Source organism: Phyllobates terribilis, unplaced genomic scaffold (assembly GCF_046119375.1).
Source record: "Phyllobates terribilis strain yellow unplaced genomic scaffold, ASM4611937v1 Scaffold_3__8_contigs__length_932513732, whole genome shotgun sequence".
Classification (NCBI taxonomy): domain Eukaryota; kingdom Metazoa; phylum Chordata; class Amphibia; order Anura; family Dendrobatidae; genus Phyllobates; species Phyllobates terribilis.
In genome coordinates this window covers 15,149,846-15,170,335 of record NW_027362763.1, presented here as the reverse complement: position 1 = coordinate 15,170,335, position 20,490 = coordinate 15,149,846, and the positions used below count along the sequence as shown (strand labels likewise).

Sequence of the window (20,490 nt, the reverse complement as noted above, 5' to 3'; positions counted from 1 at the left end):
TGGAAGACTTGCGATTGTTATGGTGCAAGAATACAGGAGTAAATGTGGAGGCGCCGCGACCTCTATATACAGAGTAACGCACAGCTATACAGTATTATACAGATCATATACAAGACACAGCAGAGACATGCTACCGATATGTACAAGGACAGAACGATGCAATCAGACAGGCCAGAACATGCACGTCTCAGACTGGATATCTACAGACATAGAACACATTACAGGTAGAAGGAAGAGACTGCCTGCATGGTGGAGAACATAGACTTTATTACTGAGCACCTGGCGCGGTGTAATCGGCTGGACGGCACCAGGTCCAGGAAGCACAGGTAGACTCAGGCCCGTACACAGTGCACACAATCTGCTCATATTACACAGTTCTGACCTGCAGAATGACCTCGGCTTAGAAGCCAGCACCTGGTAGAAGACCACGCACCAGATGTTCTTACGAGGGTAAAGACGTGAATGTACTGATGACGAAAACGTGTGTGTGACCCCATTGTACCATCTAAATTCTACTTCTGCAGTGTCTGTAGCAAGTCTTGTCCACCAGGACAGTAGATGGGATGGTCAGGTTATATGGCCGTGTCATCGCCGCTCACTAGGCAGGTCGTCTCCAGTCCCACCGTACTTATGGATGGGCTATGGTTACATCACCGGATGAAGCTCAACAACATTTTCCACAATTACCCGGTGCATTTCCACCAAGCATATGCTATATGGAGCAGGCATCGTTAGCCGCGAGATAGGACTGTCCAACCACATGTGACTGGAGAGTCTTTGTTTCTGTGTAGTGAGAGACAGACACGTATCCCCCGATTATGGGGCCGTCTGATTAGGTTTTCTTTAAGGCAATAACTAAAAATTTTAGAAAAATAGATTTTGGTCCTGAAAATAGAAGATATAGAAGATGAGCATCCTTGTGGACACTTCTCGCTGCAGAGTAACGCCCTTCACAGGGTCACGTAGGCATCATTGTATATAGTGACCTATGTGCTGCAGGTTGGAGGCCGCCGGTACGAGATCTGCTGCCTTCTCTGGTGACTGTCAGGACTGGCCGAGAAAATTCAATTCTGTTCCCGGGGAACACTATAGACTCGCAGATCTGAGGAATCACCAAGTCTTCTAGACTCATGGAAACTCACCACTGGGACTTGAAAACATAGGGCACCAAGAAACATGATAGATTCACACACACAAATGGTCCCAGCTCACAACACCGGCACCAAGAATCCAGAAAGGTCATAGATTGAGAACACAGGGGGCGCTCCAGATTCAGAACTCCGGTGCCAGGAGAACTCTACATCCATACAATGAGCGGGAAATGTTCTAGATCCATAAGGCCCCATACTGGGGAATTCTCCATTGCCAGAAACATTCAACTCCTCAGTGAGGGTAAAGCTCCAGAAGACAAGGACAATCTGCTGGGTGAGAACAGAAAATAAAAGGCACTCATCTAAGATTCAGCGGTAAAGCAGCAGGCCTCAAAACCATCCTGGGGATCCAGAGGAATGGTCACTGAAGTCACCTCAACGTGGCCGGACATCATGAGGTACAGAAACCGAGAAGTGGCAGTGAGATATCCAGACACGCGGTGATCACACAAACAGCGCAGATCAGCAAAACCCCTCCCCGATACTACCACCAGAGGAATACAACACCCATCCTCCAGCGGTACATCTCCAATGACTCCACCCTCACATAGGACAGCGATGTGACTTCTATCACATACACGGGAAGGTTGACTCCCCCGATACTATAACCTCTGATATTGATGACTCCCATCATACTCCTACCAGGGGAGGATCACTCCCCCGATAATATACCCTCGGACAATGATGACTCCCCCGATACTATAACCTCGGACAGTGATGACTCCCATCATACTCATACCAGGTGAGGGTGACTCCCTCGATAGTATAACCTCCGACAGTGATGACTCCCCCCCCCAAACTATAACCTCGGACAGTAATGACTCCCATCATACTATAATCTCGGACAGTGATGACTCCCACCATACTATGACCTCAGACAGTGATGACTCCCACCATACAATAACCTCGGACAGTGATGACTCCCCCCATACTATAACCTCGGACAGTGATGACTCCCACCATACTATAACCTCAGACAGTGATGATTCCCACCATACTATACAACCTCGGACAGTGATGATTCCTCCCATACTATACAACCTCGGACAGTGATGATTCCTCCCATACTATGACCTCGGACAGTAATGACTCCCATCATACTATAATCTCGGACAGTGATGACTCCCACCATACAATAACCTCGGACAGTGATGACTCCCACCATACTATATAACCTCGGACAGTGATGACTCCCACCATACTATAACCTCGGACAGTGATGACTCCCACCATACTATAACCTCGGACAGTGATGATTCCTCCCATACTATGACCTCGGACAGTGATGACTCCCACCATACTATACAACCTCGGACAGTGATGACTCCCACCATACTATAACCTCGGACAGTGATGATTCCTCCCATACTATGACCTCGGACAGTAATGAGTCCCATCATACTATAATCTCGGACAGTGATGACTCCCACCATACTATAACCTCGGACAGTGATGACTCCCACCAAACTATAACCTCGGACAGTAATGACTCCCATCATACTATAATCTCGGACAGTGATGACTCCCACCATACTATAACCTCAGACAGTGATGACTCCCACCATACTATAACCTCAGACAGTGATGACTCCCACCATACAATAACCTCGGACAGTGATGACTCCCCCCCAAACTATAACCTCGGACAGTAATGACTCCCATCATACTATAATCTCGGACAGTGATGACTCCCACCATACTATGACCTCAGACAGTGATGACTCCCACCATACAATAACCTCGGACAGTGATGACTCCCCCCATACTATAACCTCGGACAGTGATGACTCCCACCATACTATAACCTCAGACAGTGATGATTCCCACCATACTATACAACCTCGGACAGTGATGATTCCTCCCATACTATACAACCTCGGCCAGTGATGATTCCTCCCATACTATGACCTCGGACAGTAATGACTCCCATCATACTATAATCTCGGACAGTGATGACTCCCACCATACAATAACCTCGGACAGTGATGACTCCCACCATACTATATAACCTCGGACAGTGATGACTCCCACCATACTATAACCTCGGACAGTGATGACTCCCACCATACTATAACCTCGGACAGTGATGATTCCTCCCATACTATGACCTCGGACAGTGATGACTCCCACCATACTATACAACCTCGGACAGTGATGACTCCCACCATACTATAACCTCGGACAGTGATGATTCCTCCCATACTATGACCTCGGACAGTAATGAGTCCCATCATACTATAATCTCGGACAGTGATGACTCCCACCATACTATAACCTCGGACAGTGATGACTCCCACCAAACTATAACCTCGGACAGTAATGACTCCCATCATACTATAATCTCGGACAGTGATGACTCCCACCATACTATAACCTCAGACAGTGATGACTCCCACCATACTATAACCTCGGACAGTGATGACTCCCCCCCAAACTATAACCTCGGACAGTAATGACTCCCATCATACTATAATCTCGGACAGTGATGACTCCCACCATACTATGACCTCAGACAGTGATGACTCCCACCATACAATAACCTCGGACAGTGATGACTCCCCCCATACTATAACCTCGGACAGTGATGACTCCCACCATACTATAACCTCAGACAGTGATGATTCCTCCCATACTATGACCTCGGACAGTGATGACTCCCACCATACTATACAACCTCGGACAGTGATGATTCCTCCCATACTATGACCTCGGACAGTAATGACTCCCATCATACTATAATCTCGGACAGTGATGACTCCCACCATACAATAACCTCGGACAGTGATGACTCCCACCATACTATATAACCTCGGACAGTGATGACTCCCACCATACTATAACCTCGGACAGTGATGACTCCCACCATACTATATAACCTCGGACAGTGATGACTCCCACCATACTATAACCTCGGACAGTGATGATTCCCCCGATATTATAACCTCAGACAGTGATGACTCCCACCATACTATAACCTCGGACAGTGATGACTCCCAACATACTATAACCTCGGACTGTGATGATTCCCCCGATATTATAACCTCGGACAGTGATGACTTCCCGATACTATAACCTCGGACAGTGATGACTCCCCCCATACTATAACCTCGGACAGTGATGACTCCTATCATACTATAACCTTGGACAGTGATGACTCCCCCCCATACCATAACCTTGGATAGTGATGATTCCCACCATCCCATAACCTCGGATAGTGATGACTCCCCCCATACTATAATCTCGAACAGTGATGACTCCCCCCATACTATAACCTCGGACAGTGATGACTCCCCCCATACTATAACCTCGGATAGTGATGACTTCCCCCATACCATAACCTCGGTTAGTGATGACTCCCCCCATACTATAACCTCGGACAGTGATGACTCCCCCCATACTATAACCTCGGACAGTGATGACTCCTATCATACTATAACCTTGGACAGTGATGACTCCCCCCATATCATAACCTTGGATAGTGAGGATTCCCACCATACCATAACCTCGGATAGTGATGACTCCCCCCATACTATAATCTCGGACAGTGATGACTCCCTCCATACTATAACCTCGGACAGTGATGACTCCCCGAATACTATAACCTCGGACAGTGATGACTCCCCCCATACTATAACCTCGGATAGTGATGACTCCCCCCATACCATAACCTCGGATAGTGATGACTCCCCCCATACTATAACCTCGGACAGTGATGACTCCCCCCATACTATAACCTCGGACAGTGATGACTCCTATCATACTTTTTCCAGTGGAGGATGACTCCCATCATACATCAGTCAGGCAGAGGATAAAGTGTAGTAATGGCACAACCCCCAATATAAAATGACCAGGAGAGAATGACTCCACCTGCATTGAGCTGTTACTCAGAGTAATGGTATAACCCTCATCATTTTGGTTCCTGCTGGATAATACAATAACCTGGACCAGATGAGACCCCCATTGTACTATGCTAGCAGTAATATCCCTATCAGACTGGCACCAGGAGGTAATGATAGTGATTCTTAACCTAATCTGACCAGACCCGGTTTTGGGATGGAGCTATTACATCATGGTCACCAAATTATTATCATTACTAATATTATTATGGATGGGAAGAGCTACTGAGAGGTGTGGGGCGCAGCGCCGGGTCATGACAGGTGGGTTAAGAGCCATTGTAACTGGATCCATAACCATGGATGTGATCTGAGCGCGTCGTCTTTGGGAGGTCTCTTCTCAGTGGTGGCGGTCCACCCAGGCTGCGGCTGGACATGCTATTCTTACACAGTGTATATGGAGTATGACCCACACAGGTCTGCACTCAGCATCTTCTACACCAGGTGGACATCTCAAGGTGTTCAGGTCCCACAGCTGGCGAGATATCACCTGCATGAGCAGAGGAGATGAGATGAGCCCTTGGGAAAGCTCCGCTGGCGGCAGAGTTCCATATGTATTGCTATAAGGAGTCTTCAGTCAGCGGCAGGCCCAGGACGTCAGGTGAAGAACTGGGCCTGTACTGGGCAGCACTATACCTCAATAATATTGACGGACGGGGCCTTCTTCTGAAAAGATGACAAAACAAAGTTAATAGAATATAAAATGGTGACACACTATAAGACTAGCATCCTGACGATATCAGCAGGATCAGACGGCAGTTTATGGTGGCCCCCCGACTCTCCCCCGACTGATGATGTCAGGGAAGAGAAGCAACCGGCAAGTCACATTTCTACCCCCCAATACTTTTACCTCTCCAGTAGATAAGCAATCAAGCAAGCAAAAAGTCTGGAGAGGACAGAGGAGGCAGGATAAAGATGTGCTCTGTAGAGAGGAGCAGAAGAGAGCTGAAGGGTAGAGAGGGGCAGGAGAGTGGAGTTCTGTAGAGATGTGCAGGAGAGAGTGGAAGGGTAGAGAGGGGCAGGAGAGTGGAGTTCTGTGGAGAGGGGCAGGGGAGAATGGAGCTCTGTAGAGAGGAGCAGGAGAGAGTGGAGCTCTGTAGAGAGGAGCAGGAGAGAGTGGAAGGGTAGAGAGGGGCAGGAGAGTGGAGTTCTGTAGAGAGGGGCAGGGGAGAATGGAGCTCTGTAGAGAGGAGCAGGAGAGAGTGGAAGGGTAGAGAGGGGCAGGAGAGTGGAGTTCTGTAGAGAGGGGCAAGAGAGTGGAGCTCTGTAGAGATGTGCAGGAGAGAGTGGAAGGGTAGAGAGGGGCAGGAGAGAGTGGAGTTCTGTAGAGAGGGGCAGGGGAGAATGGAGCTCTGTAGAGAGGAGCAGGAGAGAGTGGAAGGGTAGAGAGGGGCAGGAGAGAGTGGAGTTCTGTAGAGAGGGGCAGGGGAGAATGGAGCTCTGTAGAGAGGAGCAGGAGAGAGTGGAAGGGTAGAGAGGGGCAGGAGAGTGGAGTTCTGTAGAGATGTGCAGGAGAGAGTGGAAGGGTAGAGAGGGGCAGGAGAGAGTGGAGTTCTGTAGAGAGGGGCAGGGGAGAATGGAGCTCTGTAGAGAGGAGCAGGAGAGAGTGGAAGGGTAGAGAGGGGCAGGAGAGTGGAGTTCTGTAGAGAGGGGCAGGGGAGAATGGAGCTCTGTAGAGAGGAGCAGGAGAGAGTGGAAGGGTAGAGAGGGGCAGGGGAGAATGGAGCTCTGTAGAGAGGTGCAGAAGAGAGCTGAAGGGTAGAGATGGGCAGAAGAGTGGAGCTCGGTAGAGAGGGACAGGGGAGAATGGAGCTCTGTAGAGAGGGGCAGGAGAGAGTGGAAGGGTAGAGAGGGGCAGAAGAGTGGAGTTCTGTAGAGAGGGGCAAGAGAGTGGAGCTCTGTAGAGAGGAGCAGGAGAGAGTGGAAGGGTAGAGAGGGGCAGGAGAGTGGAGTTCTGTAGAGATGTGCAGGAGAGAGTGGAAGGGTAGAGAGGGGCAGGAGAGAGTGGAGTTCTGTAGAGGGGCAGGGGAGAGTGGAGCTCTGTAGAGAGGAGCAGGAGAGAGTGGAAGGGTAGAGTGGGGCAGGAGAGTGGAGTTCTGTAGAGAGGGGCAGGGGAGAATGGAGCTCTGTAGAGAGGAGCAGGAGAGAGTGGAAGGGTAGAGAGGGGCAGGAGAGTGGAGTTCTGTAGAGAGGGGCAGGGGAGAATGGAGCTCTGTAGAGAGAAGCAGGAGAGAGTGGAAGGGTAGAGAGGGGCAGGGGAGAATGGAGCTCTGTAGAGAGGTGCAGAAGAGAGCTGAAGGGTAGAGATGGGCAGAAGAGTGGAGCTCGGTAGAGAGGGACAGGGGAGAATGGAGCTCTGTAGAGAGGGGCAGGAGAGAGTGGAAGGGTAGAGAGGGGCAGAAGAGTGGAGCTCTGTAGAGAGGAGCAGGAGAGAGTGGAAGGGTAGAGAGGGGCAGAAGAGTGGAGCTTTGTAGAGGGGCAAAAGCGAATGGAAGGGTAGAGAGGGGTAGAAGAGTGCAGCTCTGTAGAGAGGGTAGGAGAGAGCAGAAGGGTAGAGAAGGGCAGGAGAGAAACTCTGTAGAGAGGGGCAGGAGAGAGCAGAAGGGTAGAGGGGCAGGAGAGTGGAGTTCTGTAGAGATGTGCAGTAGAGAGTGGAAGGGTAGAGAGGGGTGCAGGAGAGTGGAGCTCTGCAGAGGGGCAGAAAAGAGTGGAAGGGTATAGATGGGCAGAAGAGTAGAGCTCGGTAGAGAGGGACAGGGGAGAATGGAGCTTTGTGGAGAGGAGCAGGAGAGAGTGGAAGGGTAGAGAGGAGCAGAGAAGTGGAGCTTTGTAGAGAGGGACAGGAGACAGCGGAAGGGTAGAGAGGGGCAGAAGAGTGCAGCTCTGTAGAGAGGGCAGGAGAGAGCAGAAGGGTAGAGAGGGCCAGGAGAGAAACTCTGTAGAGAGGGGCAGGAGAGAGCAGAAGGGTAGAGGGGCAGGAGAGAGTAGAGCTCTGTAGAGAGGGGCAAGAGCAAGCTGAGGAGTAGAGAGGGACCGGAGAGAGTGGAGCTCTGTAGAGAAGGGCAGGAGAGAGCGGAAGGGTAGCGAGGGGCAGAAGAGAGTGGAAGGTTGGAGAGGGGAGCTCTGTGGAGAGGTGCATGAGAGTGCAGCTCTGTAGGGAAGTGCAGGAGAGTGGAGTTCTATAGAGAGGTGCAGCAGAGATCTGAAGGGTAGAGAGGGGCAGATGAGTGGAGCTCTGTAGAGAGGTGCAGGAGAGAGTGAGCTCTGTAGGGAGATGCAGGAGAGAGTGAGCTCTGTAGAGAGGTGCAGGAGAGAGTGAGCTCTGTAGGGAGGTGCAGGAGAGTGGAGTTCTATAGAGAGCTGCAGCAGAGATCTGAAGGGTAGAGAGGGGCAGAAGAGTGGAGCCCTGTAGAGAGGGGCAGGAGAGTGGAGCTCTGTAGAGAGGGGCAGGAGAGTGGAGCTCTGTAGAGAGGGGCAGGAGAGTGGAGCTCTGTAGAGAGGGGCAGGAGAGTGGAGCTCTGTAGGGAGATGCATGAGAGAGTGAGCTCTGTAGGGATGTGCAGGAGAGAGCTGAAGGGTAGAGATGTGCAGGAGAGAATGGAAGTGAAGGGAGGTGCAGGCAAGAGAGGGGCAGGATAAAGATGTGCTCTGTAGAGATGGGCAGGAGAAAGTGGAAGGGTAAAGAGGGGCAGGAGACTGGAGCTCTGTAAATAGGTGCAGGAAAGAACGGAATTGTGGAGGAAGAAGAGTGGAGCTCTGCAGGGAGGTGCAGGAGAGTCAAACTCTGTAGAGAAGTGCAGGAGAGAGTAGAGCTCTGTAGAGAGAAGTAAGAGAGAAAGGAAGGGTAGACAGGGGCAGGAGAGTGGAGCTCTGTAGAGGGGTGCAGGAGAGAGGAATTCTGTAGAGAGGGGCAGCAAAGAGTGGAAGGTTAGAGAGAGGCAGGAGAGTGGAGCAAAGGGGTAAAGGAGACAACGGAAGTGTAGAGAGGGGCAGGAGAGTGGAGCTCTGTGGAGGGGCAGAAGAGAGCAGAAGGGTAGAGAGGGGCAGAAGAGTGGAGCTCTGTAGAGAAGGACAGGAAAGAGTGGAAGGGTAGAGAGGGTTGCAGAAGAGTGGAGCTCTGTAGAGGGGCAGAAAAGAGTGGAAGGGTAGAGATGGGCAGAAGAGTGGAGCTCTGTAGAGAGGAGCAGGAGACAGCGGAAGGGTAGAGAGGGGCAGGGGAGAGTGGAGCTCTCTGGAGAGGAGCAGGAGAGAATGGAAGGGTAGAGAGGGCAGGAGAGAGTAGAGCGCTGTGAAGGGTGGCAGGAATAGAGCGGAAAGGAAGAGGGGCAGGAGACTGGAGCTCTGTAGATAGGTGCAAGAGACTGGATAGGTGCAGAAGAGAACGGAATTGTGGCGAGGGTAAGAAGAGTGGAGCTCTGCAGGGGGGTGCAGGAGAGAGTGGAGCTCTGTAAAGAGGGGCAGGAGAGAGAGGAGCATTGTAGAGGGGGCAGGAGAGAGTGGAGCTCTGTAAAGAGGGGCAGGAGAGAGAGGAGTTTTGTAGAGGGGGCAGGAGAGAGTGGTGCTCTGTAGAGAGGGGCAGGAGAGAGTGAAGCTCTGTAGAGAGGGGCAGGAGAGAGTGAAGCTCTGTAGAGAGGGGCAGGAGAGAGTGAAGCTCTGTAGAGAGGGGCAGGAGAGAGTGAAGCTCTGTAGAGAGGGGCAGGAGAGAGTGAAGCTCTGTAGAGAGGGGCAGGAGAGAGTGGTGCTCTGTAGAGAGGGGCAGGAGAGAGAGGAGCTTTGTAGAGGGGGCAGGAGAGAGTGGAGCTCTGTAGAGAGGGGCAGGAGAGAGTGAAGCTCTGTAGAGAGGGGCAGGAGAGAGTGAAGCTCTGTAGAGAGGGGCAGGAGAGAGTGGTGCTCTGTAGAGAGGGGCAGGAGAGAGAGGAGCTTTGTAGAGGGGGCAGGAGAGAGTGGAGCTCTGTAGAGAGGGGCAGGAGAGAGTGAAGCTCTGTAGAGAGGGGCAGGAGAGAGTGAAGCTCTGTAGAGAGGGGCAGGAGAGAGTGGTGCTCTGTAGAGAGGGGCAGGAGAGAGAGGAGCTTTGTAGAGGGGGCAGGAGAGAGTGGAGCTCTGTAGAGGGGGGCAGGAGAGAGTGGAGCTCTGTAGAGAGGGGCAGGAGAGTGGTGCTCTGTAGAGAGGGGCAGCAGAGAGTGGAGCTCTGTAGAGAGGGGCAGCAGAGAGTGGAGCTCTGTAGAGAGGGGCAGGAGAGAGTGGAGCTCTGTAGAGAGGGGCAGGAGAGTGGAGCTCTGTAGAGAGTGGCAGGAGAGTGGAGCTCTGTAGAGAGTGGCAGGAGAGAGTGGAGCTCTGTAGAGAGGGGCAGGAGAGAGTGGTCTGTACAGAGGGGCAGGAGAGAGGAGCTTTGTAGAGGGGGCAGGAGAGAGTGGAGCTCTGTAGAGAGGGGCAGGAGAGTGGAGCTTTGTAGAGGGGGCAGGAGAGAGTGGTGCTCTGTAGAGAGGGGCAGGAGAGAGTGGTGCTCTGTAGAGAGGGGCAGGAGAGAGTGGAGCTCTGTAGAGAGGGGCAGGAGAGAGTGGAGCTCTGTAGAGAGGGGCAGGAGAGAGTGGAGCTCTGTAGAGAGGGGCAGGAGAGAGTGGAGCTCTGTAGAGAGGGGCAGGAGAGAGTGGAGCTCTGTAGAGAGGGGCAGGAGAGAGTGGAGCTCTGTAGAGAGGGGCAGGAGAGAGTGGTGCTCTGTAGAGAGGGGCAGGAGAGAGTGGTGCTCTGTAGAGAGGGGCAGGAGAGAGTGGTGCTCTGTAGAGAGGGGCAGGAGAGAGTGGTGCTCTGTAGAGAGGGGCAGGAGAGAGTGGTGCTCTGTAGAGAGGGGCAGGAGAGAGTGGTGCTCTGTAGAGAGGGGCAGGAGAGTGGAGCTTTGTAGAGGGGGCAGGAGAGTGGAGCTCTGTAGAGGGGGCAGGAGAGTGAAGCTCTGTAGAGAGGGGCAGGAGACAGCGGAAGGGTAGAGAGGGGCAGGGGAGCGTGGAGCTCTCTGGAGAGGAGCAGGAGAGAATGGAAGGGTAGAGAGGACAGGAGAGAGTAGAGCGCTGTGAAGGGTGGCAGGAATAGAGCGGAAGGGAAGAGGGGCAGGAGACTGGAGCTCTGTAGATAGGTGCAAGAGACTGGATAGGTGCAGAAGAGAACGGAATTGTGGCGAGGGTAAGAAGAGTGGAGCTCTGCAGGGGGGTGCAGGAGAGAGTGAAGCTCTGCAGTGAGGGGCAGGAGAGAGTGGAGCTCTGTAGAGAGGGGCAGCAGAGAGTGGAGCTCTGTAGAGAGGGGCAGCAGAGAGTGGAGCTCTGTAGAGAGGGGCAGCAGAGAGTGGAGCTCTGTAGAGAGGGGCAGCAGAGAGTGGAGCTCTGTAGAGAGGGGCAGCAGAGAGTGGAGCTCTGTAGAGAGGGGCAGCAGAGAGTGGAGCTCTGTAGAGAGGGGCAGCAGAGAGTGGAGCTCTGTAGAGAGGGGCAGCAGAGAGTGGAGCTCTGTAGAGAGGGGCAGCAGAGAGTGGAGCTCTGTAGAGAGGGGCAGCAGAGAGTGGAGCTCTGTAGAGAGGGGCAGCAGAGAGTGGAGCTCTGTAGAGAGGGGCAGCAGAGAGTGGAGCTCTGTAGAGAGGGGCAGCAGAGAGTGGAGCTCTGTAGAGAGGGGCAGCAGAGAGTGGAGCTCTGTAGAGAGGGGCAGCAGAGAGTGGAGCTCTGTAGAGAGGGGCAGCAGAGAGTGGAGCTCTGTAGAGAGGGGCAGCAGAGAGTGGAGCTCTGTAGAGAGGGGCAGCAGAGAGTGGAGCTCTGTAGGGAGGGGCAGCAGAGAGTGGAGCTCTGTAGGGAGGGGCAGGAGAGAGTGGAGCTCTGTAGAGAGGGGCAGCAGAGAGTGGAGCTCTGTAGAGAGGGGCAGCAGAGAGTGGAGCTCTGTAGAGAGGGGCAGCAGAGAGTGGAGCTCTGTAGAGAGGGGCAGCAGAGAGTGGAGCTCTGTAGAGAGGGGCAGCAGAGAGTGGAGCTCTGTAGAGAGGGGCAGCAGAGAGTGGAGCTCTGTAGAGAGGGGCAGCAGAGAGTGGAGCTCTGTAGAGAGGGGCAGCAGAGAGTGGAGCTCTGTAGAGAGGGGCAGCAGAGAGTGGAGCTCTGTAGAGAGGGGCAGCAGAGAGTGGAGCTCTGTAGAGAGGGGCAGCAGAGAGTGGAGCTCTGTAGAGAGGGGCAGCAGAGAGTGGAGCTCTGTAGAGAGGGGCAGCAGAGAGTGGAGCTCTGTAGAGAGGGGCAGCAGAGAGTGGAGCTCTGTAGAGAGGGGCAGCAGAGAGTGGAGCTCTGTAGAGAGGGGCAGGAGAGAGTGGAGCTCTGTAGAGGGGCAGGAGAGAGTGGAGCTCTGTAGAGAGGGGCAGGAGAGAGTGGAGCTCTGTAGAGAGGGGCAGGAGAGAGTGGAGCTCTGTAGAGGGGCAGGAGAGAGTGGAGCTCTGTAGAGAGGGGCAGGAGAGAGTGGAGCTCTGTAGAGAGGGGCAGGAGAGAGTGGAGCTCTGTAGAGAGGGGCAGGAGAGAGTGGAGCTCTGTAGAGAGGGGCAGGAGAGAGTGGAGCTCTGTAGAGAGGGGCAGGAGAGAGTGGAGCTCTGTAGAGAGGGGCAGCAGAGAGTGGAGCTCTGTAGAGAGGGGCAGCAGAGAGTGGAGCTCTGTAGAGAGGGGCAGCAGAGAGTGGAGCTCTGTAGAGAGGGGCAGCAGAGAGTGGAGCTCTGTAGAGAGGGGCAGCAGAGAGTGGAGCTCTGTAGAGAGGGGCAGCAGAGAGTGGAGCTCTGTAGAGAGGGGCAGCAGAGAGTGGAGCTCTGTAGAGAGGGGCAGCAGAGAGTGGAGCTCTGTAGAGAGGGGCAGCAGAGAGTGGAGCTCTGTAGGGAGGGGCAGCAGAGAGTGGAGCTCTGTAGGGAGGGGCAGGAGAGAGTGGAGCTCTGTAGAGAGGGGCAGCAGAGAGTGGAGCTCTGTAGAGAGGGGCAGGAGAGAGTGGAGCTCAGTAGAGAGGGGCAGGAGAGAGTGGAGCTCTGTAGAGAGGGGCAGCAGAGAGTGGAGCTCTGTAGAGAGGGCCGGAGAGAGTGGTGCTCTGTAGAGAGGGGCAGGAGAGTGGAGATTTGTAGAGGGGGCAGGAGAGAGTGGAGCTCTGTAGGGAGGGCCAGGAGAGAGTGAAGCTCTGTAGAGAGGGGCAGCAGAGAGTGGAGCTCTGTAGAGAGGGCCGGAGAGAGTGATGCTCTGTAGAGAGGGGCAGGAGAGTGGAGCTTTGTAGAGGGGGCAGGAGAGAGAGGAGCTTTGTAGAGGGGGCAGGAAAGTGGAGCTCTGTAGAGGGGGCAGCAGAGAGTGGAGCTCTGTAGAGAGGGGCAGGAGAGAGTGGTGCTTTGTAGAGAGGGGCAGGAGAGAGAGGAGCTTTGTAGAGGGGGCAGCAGAGAGTGGAGCTCTGTAGAGAGGGGCAGGAGAGAGTGGTGCTCTGTAGAGAGGGGCAGGAGAGTGAAGCTCTGTAGAGAGGGGCAGGAGAGAGAGGAGCTTTGTAGAGGGGGCAGGAGAGAGTGAAGCTCTGTAGAGAGCGGCAGGAGAGTGGAGCTCTGTAGAGAGCGGCAGGAGAGAGTGGTGCTCTGTAGAGAGGGGCAGGAGAGAGTGGTGCTCTGTAGAGAGGGGCAGGAGAGTGAAGCTCTGTAGAGAGGGGCAGGAGAGTGAAGCTCTGTAGAGAGGGGCAGGAGAGAGAGGAGCTCTGTAGAGGGGGCAAGAGAGAGTGGAGCTCTGTAGAGGGGGCAAGAGAGAGTGGAGCTCTGTAGAGGGGGCAAGAGAGAGTGGAGCTTTGTAGAGGGGGCAGGAGAGAGTGGTGCTCTGTAGAGAGGGGCTGGAGAGAGTGAAGCTCTGTAGAGAGGGGCAGGAGAGAGTGGTGCTCTGTAGAGAGGGGCAGGAGAGAGTGAAGCTCTGTAGAGAGGGGCAGGAGAGAGTGAAGCTCTGTAGAGAGGGGCAGGAGAGAGTGAAGCTCTGTAGAGAGGGGCAGGAGAGAGTGAAGCTCTGTAGAGAGGGGCAGGAGAGAGTGAAGCTCTGTAGAGAGGGGCAGCAGAGAGTGGAGCTCTGTAGAGAGGGGCAGCAGAGAGTGGAGCTCTGTAGAGAGGGGCAGCAGAGAGTGGAGCTCTGTAGAGAGGGGCAGCAGAGAGTGGAGCTCTGTAGAGAGGGGCAGCAGAGAGTGGAGCTCTGTAGAGAGGGGCAGCAGAGAGTGGAGCTCTGTAGAGAGGGGCAGCAGAGAGTGGAGCTCTGTAGAGAGGGGCAGCAGAGAGTGGAGCTCTGTAGAGAGGGCCGGAGAGAGTGGTGCTCTGTAGAGAGGGGCAGGAGAGAGTGGAGCTTTGTAGAGGGGGCAGGAGAGAGTGGAGCTCTGTAGGGAGGGCCAGGAGAGAGTGAAGCTCTGTAGAGAGGGGCAGCAGAGAGTGGAGCTCTGTAGAGAGGGGCAGCAGAGAGTGATGCTCTGTAGAGAGGGGCAGGAGAGTGGAGCTTTGTAGAGGGGGCAGGAGAGAGTGGAGCTCTGTAGAGGGGGCAGCAGAGAGTGGAGCTCTGTAGAGGGGGCAGCAGAGAGTGGAGCTCTGTAGAGAGGGGCAGGAGAGAGTGGTGCTTTGTAGAGAGGGGCAGGAGAGAGAGGAGCTTTGTAGAGGGGGCAGCAGAGAGTGGAACTTTGTAGAGAGGGGTAGGAGAGTGAAGCTCTGTAGAGAGGGGCAGGAGAGTGAAGCTCTGTAGAGAGGGGCAGGAGAGAGAGGAGCTTTGTAGAGGGGGCAGGAGAGAGAGGAGCTTTGTAGAGGGGGCAGGAGAGAGTGAAGCTCTGTAGAGAGCGGCAGGAGAGTGGAGCTCTGTAGAGAGTGGCAGGAGAGAGTGGTGCTCTGTAGAGAGGGGCAGGAGAGTGAAGCTCTGTAGAGAGGGGCAGGAGAGAGAGGAGCTTTGTAGAGGGGGCAAGAGAGAGTGGAGCTCTGTAGAGGGGGCAGGAGAGAGTGAAGCTTTGTAGAGGGGGCAGGAGAGAGTGGTGCTCTGTAGAGAGGGGCTGGAGAGAGTGAAGCTCTGTAGAGAGGGGCAGGAGAGAGTGAAGCTCTGTAGAGAGGGGCAGGAGAGAGTGAAGCTCTGTAGAGAGGGGCAGGAGAGAGTGAAGCTCTGTAGAGAGGGGCAGGAGAGAGTGAAGCTCTGTAGAGAGGGGCAGGAGAGAGTGAAGCTCTGTAGAGAGGGGCAGGAGAGAGTGAAGCTCTGTAGAGAGGGGCAGGAGAGAGTGAAGCTCTGTAGAGAGGGGCAGGAGAGAGTGAAGCTCTGTAGAGAGGGGCAGGAGAGAGTGAAGCTCTGTAGAGAGGGGCAGGAGAGAGTGAAGCTCTGTAGAGAGGGGCAGGAGAGAGTGGTGCTCTGTAGAGAGGGGCAGGAGAGAGTGAAGCTTTGTAGAGGGGGCAGGAGAGTGGAGCTTTGTAGAGGGGGCAGGAGAGTGAAGCTCTGTAGAGAGGGGCAGCAGAGAGTGGAGCTCTGTAGAGAGGGGCAGCAGAGAGTGGAGCTTTGTAGAGAGGGGCAGCAGAGAGTGGAGCTCTGTAGAGAGGGGCAGCAGAGAGTGGAGCTCTGTAGAGAGGGGCAGCAGAGAGTGGAGCTCTGTAGAGAGGGGCAGCAGAGAGTGGAGCTCTGTAGAGAGGGGCAGCAGAGAGTGGAGCTCTGTAGAGAGGGGCAGCAGAGAGTGGAGCTCTGTAGGGAGGGGCAGCAGAGAGTGGTGCTCTGTAGGGAGGGGCAGCAGAGAGTGGTGCTCTGTAGGGAGGGGCAGCAGAGAGTGGTGCTCTGTAGGGAGGGGCAGCAGAGAGTGGTGCTCTGTAGGGAGGGGCAGCAGAGAGTGGTGCTCTGTAGGGAGGGGCAGCAGAGAGTGGTGCTCTGTAGGGAGGGGCAGCAGAGAGTGGTGCTCTGTAGGGAGGGGCAGCAGAGAGTGGTGCTCTGTAGGGAGGGGCAGCAGAGAGTGGTGCTCTGTAGGGAGGGGCAGCAGAGAGTGGTGCTCTGTAGGGAGGGGCAGCAGAGAGTGGTGCTCTGTAGGGAGGGGCAGCAGAGAGTGGTGCTCTGTAGGGAGGGGCAGCAGAGAGTGGTGCTCTGTAGAGAGGGGCAGCAGAGAGTGGTGCTCTGTAGAGAGGGGCAGCAGAGAGTGGTGCTCTGTAGGGAGGGGCAGCAGAGAGTGGTGCTCTGTAGGGAGGGCCAGGAGAGAGTGGAGCTCTGTAGGGAGGGGCAGCAGAGTGCTGTGATTGGTAGGGATCCTATGACAGAGCAGAGTACTCACCTTTCGCAGTAACCCCCCTGTTTGCCGCTCTGGGGTGCTCTGTTCTGATGACGGTTTGGCCTTTTCCTTGTTGTTGTTGGAGTCATTGTCCTTGATGATGTCATACTGGCGGCAAAAGAGGGCGATCACCGCTAGAGGGTGACACACAACAGAGTCTTCTCATTGTCCTGCCTCCCCCATGTCAGGATCCCCCAGAAATAAAGTATACGGAAGTGCGGCCCTCACCTGCCCACATCAGCAGCACGGCCACAATGATGATAATCTCTCCGGTCTCCAGCTGCCGCTCTTTATCCACTCCTTGCACAGTGATGTCTCCTGTCCGGGCACAGATATCAGGATTACTGACAGCAGGGTGGTGCGCAGGCAGGACGGTACATTTTGGGGTCCGTGCAGCGGGGTATATTTTTGTGGGCAGGCAGCATGGTATATGTTGGGCTGCAGGCACAATACATTTTGGGGTACAGGTGGCACTCACCTTGGTTTGAACTGTTGGATGGCAGGCGGTCAGTCTCCTTTAGGGTGCGGAAGTGTATTCTCTTGCTGGACTGGCTCTCGCTGTAGAGGCCGATGGACTGGACCTGGATGATGTAGTCCGTGTCCTCCTCCAGGTCCCACAGCACACAAGCCCGGTTGGTGGTGTTCACCTCACGTATGAATCTGTGTATCTGTCCATCCTGCCTCTGAGGAGAGAGAGTCGGAGGTGGGGGCATTACACAGCAGTGACCCCCCAGGAGGAACCATGATCATCATCCAGCTACAACCCCCAAACAACACCCCACCTGTAAGCCGGAGAGCCCGGACCCTCAGCAGACAGAACAATCGCTGACCTGTCCAGCTACAACCCCCAAAGAACACCCCACCTGTAACCCGGAGAGCCCGGACCCTCAGCAGACAGAACAATCGCTGACCTGTCCAGCTACAACCCCCAAAGAACACCCCACCTGTAACCCGGAGAGCCCGGACCCTCAGCAGACAGAACAATCGCTGACCTGTCCAGCTACAACCCCCAAACAACACCCCACCTGTAACCCGGAGAGCCCGGACCCTCATCTGACAGAACAATCGCTCACCTGTCCAGCTACAACCCCCAAACAACACCCCACCTGTAACCCGGAGAGCCCGGACCCTCAGCAGACAGAGCAATCGCTCACCTGTCCAGCTACAACCCCCAAACAACACCCCACCTGTAACCCGGAGAGCCCGGACCCTCAGCAGACAGAGCAATCGCTCACGTGTCCAGCTACAACCCCCAAAGAACACCCCACCTGTAACCCGGAGAGCCTGGACCCTCAGCAGACAGAGCAATCGCTCACCTGTCCAGCTACAACCCCCAAACAACACCCCACCTGTAACCCGGAGAGCCCGGACCCTCAGCAGACAGAGCAATCGCTGACCTGTCCAGCTACAACCCCCAAAGAACACCCCACCTGTAACCCGGAGAGCCCGGACCCTCAGCAGACAGAGCAATCGCTCACCTGTCCAATCCAGCCACAGTCAGTGTCCTTATAGGGGGCCCCCTAAATCGCACCCTAGAGCCCCCCACAGATGAAGGTCCCTCCAGACACAGGAGAATCATGGCCCAAAATATTAGATAATTATATAAGACTATGATCTATCTGAGAATCGTAGATAGACTTTTCTTCACATTGGAGAAAGGTTTTCTACACCGTGAATACAATAGCAAGATGCTTGTGAGCATGGCCCCCGATACCATCAATTACCTGCCCCGGGGGACGTCCCTGCCCCGGGGACATCCCTGGCCCCCGATATCATCAAGTACCTGCCCCGGGGACATCCCTGGCCCCCGATATCATCAATTACCTGCCCCGGGGGGACATCCCTGCCCTGGGGACATCCCTGGCCCCCGATATCATCAAGTACCTGCCCCGGGGACATCCCTGGCCCCCGATACCATCAATTACCTGCCCCGGGGGACATCCCTGCCCTGGGGACATCCCTGGCCCCCGATACCATCAATTACCTGCCCCGGGGGGACATCCCTGCCCTGGGGACATCCCTGGCCCCCGATATCATCAAGTACCTGCCCCGGGGACATCCCTGGCCCCCGATACCATCAATTACCTGCCCCGGGGGACATCCCTGCCCTGGGGACATCCCTGGCCCCCGATACCATCAATTACCTGCCCCGGGGGGCATCCCTGCCCCAGTGATCGGCATACCTGCTGAGAGATGGCGTATCCAATGATAATGTCCCCCTCGGGGACGTCCCATGAGACGGTGGCAGAGTTCGCCTTCAGCTGTGTGACTGTGACATTGACAGGAGAGGGAGGACGATCTGCAACATAAAACACTAGGATCAGCGGCGCCTCTGATAGGTGGAACCAGGTAACAAATGGAGACAAGTGTACCAGGCTCCCAACCTGACAGGAGACCCGTCCATCTGTACCCACAAAGACCTGAGACTGGTGCCCCATATGTGCGGACACTCATATAGACAGGCGCCCCACATGTGCGGACACTCATATAGACCGGCGCCCCACATGTGCAGACACTCATATAGACCGGCGCCCCACATGTGCAGACACTCATATAGACCGGCGCCCCACATGTGCGGACACTCATATAGACCGGCGCCCCACATGTGCGGACACTCATATAGACCGGCGCCCCACATGTGCGGACACTCATATAGACCGGCGCCCCACATGTGCGGACACTTATATAGACCGGCGCCCCACATGTGCGGACACTCATAGACCGGCGCCCCACATGTGCGGACACTCATATAGACCGGCGCCCCACATGTGCGGACACTCATATAGACCGGCGCCCCACATGTGCGGACACTCATATAGACCGGCGCCCCACATGTGCAGGCACTCATATAGACAGGCACCCCACATGTGCGGACACTCATATAGACAGGCGCCCCACATGTGTAGACACTCATATAGACCGGCGCCCCACATGTGCAGACACTCATATAGACAGGCGCCCCACATGTGCAGGCACTCATATAGACAGGCGCCCCATATGTGCAGACACTCATATAGACAGGCGCCCCACATGTGTAGACACTCATATAGACCGGCGCCCCACATGTGCAGACACTCATATAGACAGGCGCCCCACATGTGCAGGCACTCATATAGACAGGCGCCCCACATGTGCAGACACTCATATAGACAGGCGCCCCACATGTGCAGACACTCATATAGACCGGCGCCCCACATGTGCAGGCACTCATATAGACCGGCGCCCCACATGTGCAGACACTCATATAGACAGGCGCCCCACATGTGCAGACACTCATATAGACAGGCGCCCCACATGTGCAGACACTCATATAGACAGGCGCCCCACATGTGCAGACACTCATATAGACAGGCGCCCCACATGTGCAGACACTCATATAGACAGGCGCCCCACATGTGCAGACACTCCTATAGACCGGCGCCCCACATGTGCAGGCACTCCTATAGACCGGCGCCCCACATGTGCGGACACTCCTATAGACCGGCGCCCCACATGTGCGGACACTCCTATAGACCGGCGCCCCACATGTGCAGGCACTCCTATAGACAGGCGCCCCACATGTGCAGACACTCCTATAGACAGGCGCCCCACATGTGCAGACACTCCTATAGACAGGCGCCCCATATGTGCAGACACTCATATAGACAGGCGCCCCACATGTGCAGACACTCATATAGACAGGCGCCCCACATGTGCAGACACTCATATAGACAGGCGCCCCACATGTGCAGACACTCATATAGACAGGCGCCCTACATGTGCAGGCACTCATATAGACCGGCACCCCACATGTGCAGACACTCATATAGACCGGCACCTCACATGTGCAGACACTCATATAGACCGGCACCCCACATGTGCAGGCACTCATATAGACCGGCACCCCACATGTGCAGGCACTCATATAGACCGGCACCCCACATGTGCAGACACTCATATAGACCGGCACCCCACATGTGCAGACACTCATATAGACCGGCACCCCACATGTGCAGGCACTCATATAGACCGGCACCCCACATGTGCGGACACTCATATAGACCGGCACCCCATATGTGCGGACACTCATATAGACCTGGGCTCCCTTCCCCTCTCCCTAGTGTCTGGGCTCCCTTCCCCTTTCCCTAGTGTCTGGGCTCCCTTCCCCTCTCCCTAGTGTCTGGGCTCCCTTCCCCTCTCCC

The 20,490-nt window shown here is 55.1% G+C and overlaps 1 protein-coding gene across 3 annotated transcripts in view; it reads right to left on the bottom strand.

Moving 5' to 3' along the window:
* Positions 1-247: 247 nt before the first annotated feature.
* The window catches only part of FNDC4 (fibronectin type III domain containing 4), a 53,685-nt gene continuing 33,442 nt past the window's right edge, over positions 248-20,490 (bottom strand). For 2 of the 3 annotated variants that reach the window (XM_073673686.1, XM_073673687.1), the window contains exons 3-7: positions 18,493-18,608; positions 16,788-16,992; positions 16,538-16,627; positions 16,313-16,443; positions 248-5,710 (exon numbers count right to left, since the gene is read on the bottom strand). In XM_073673686.1, the coding sequence (XP_073529787.1) occupies positions 5,675-5,710; positions 16,313-16,443; positions 16,538-16,627; positions 16,788-16,992; positions 18,493-18,608 (578 nt within the window). In that variant the 3' untranslated portion in view covers positions 248-5,674. The remainder of the gene's footprint in view (positions 5,711-16,312; positions 16,444-16,537; positions 16,628-16,787; positions 16,993-18,492; positions 18,609-20,490) is intronic. The other variant, XM_073673688.1, reaches the window with a different exon arrangement.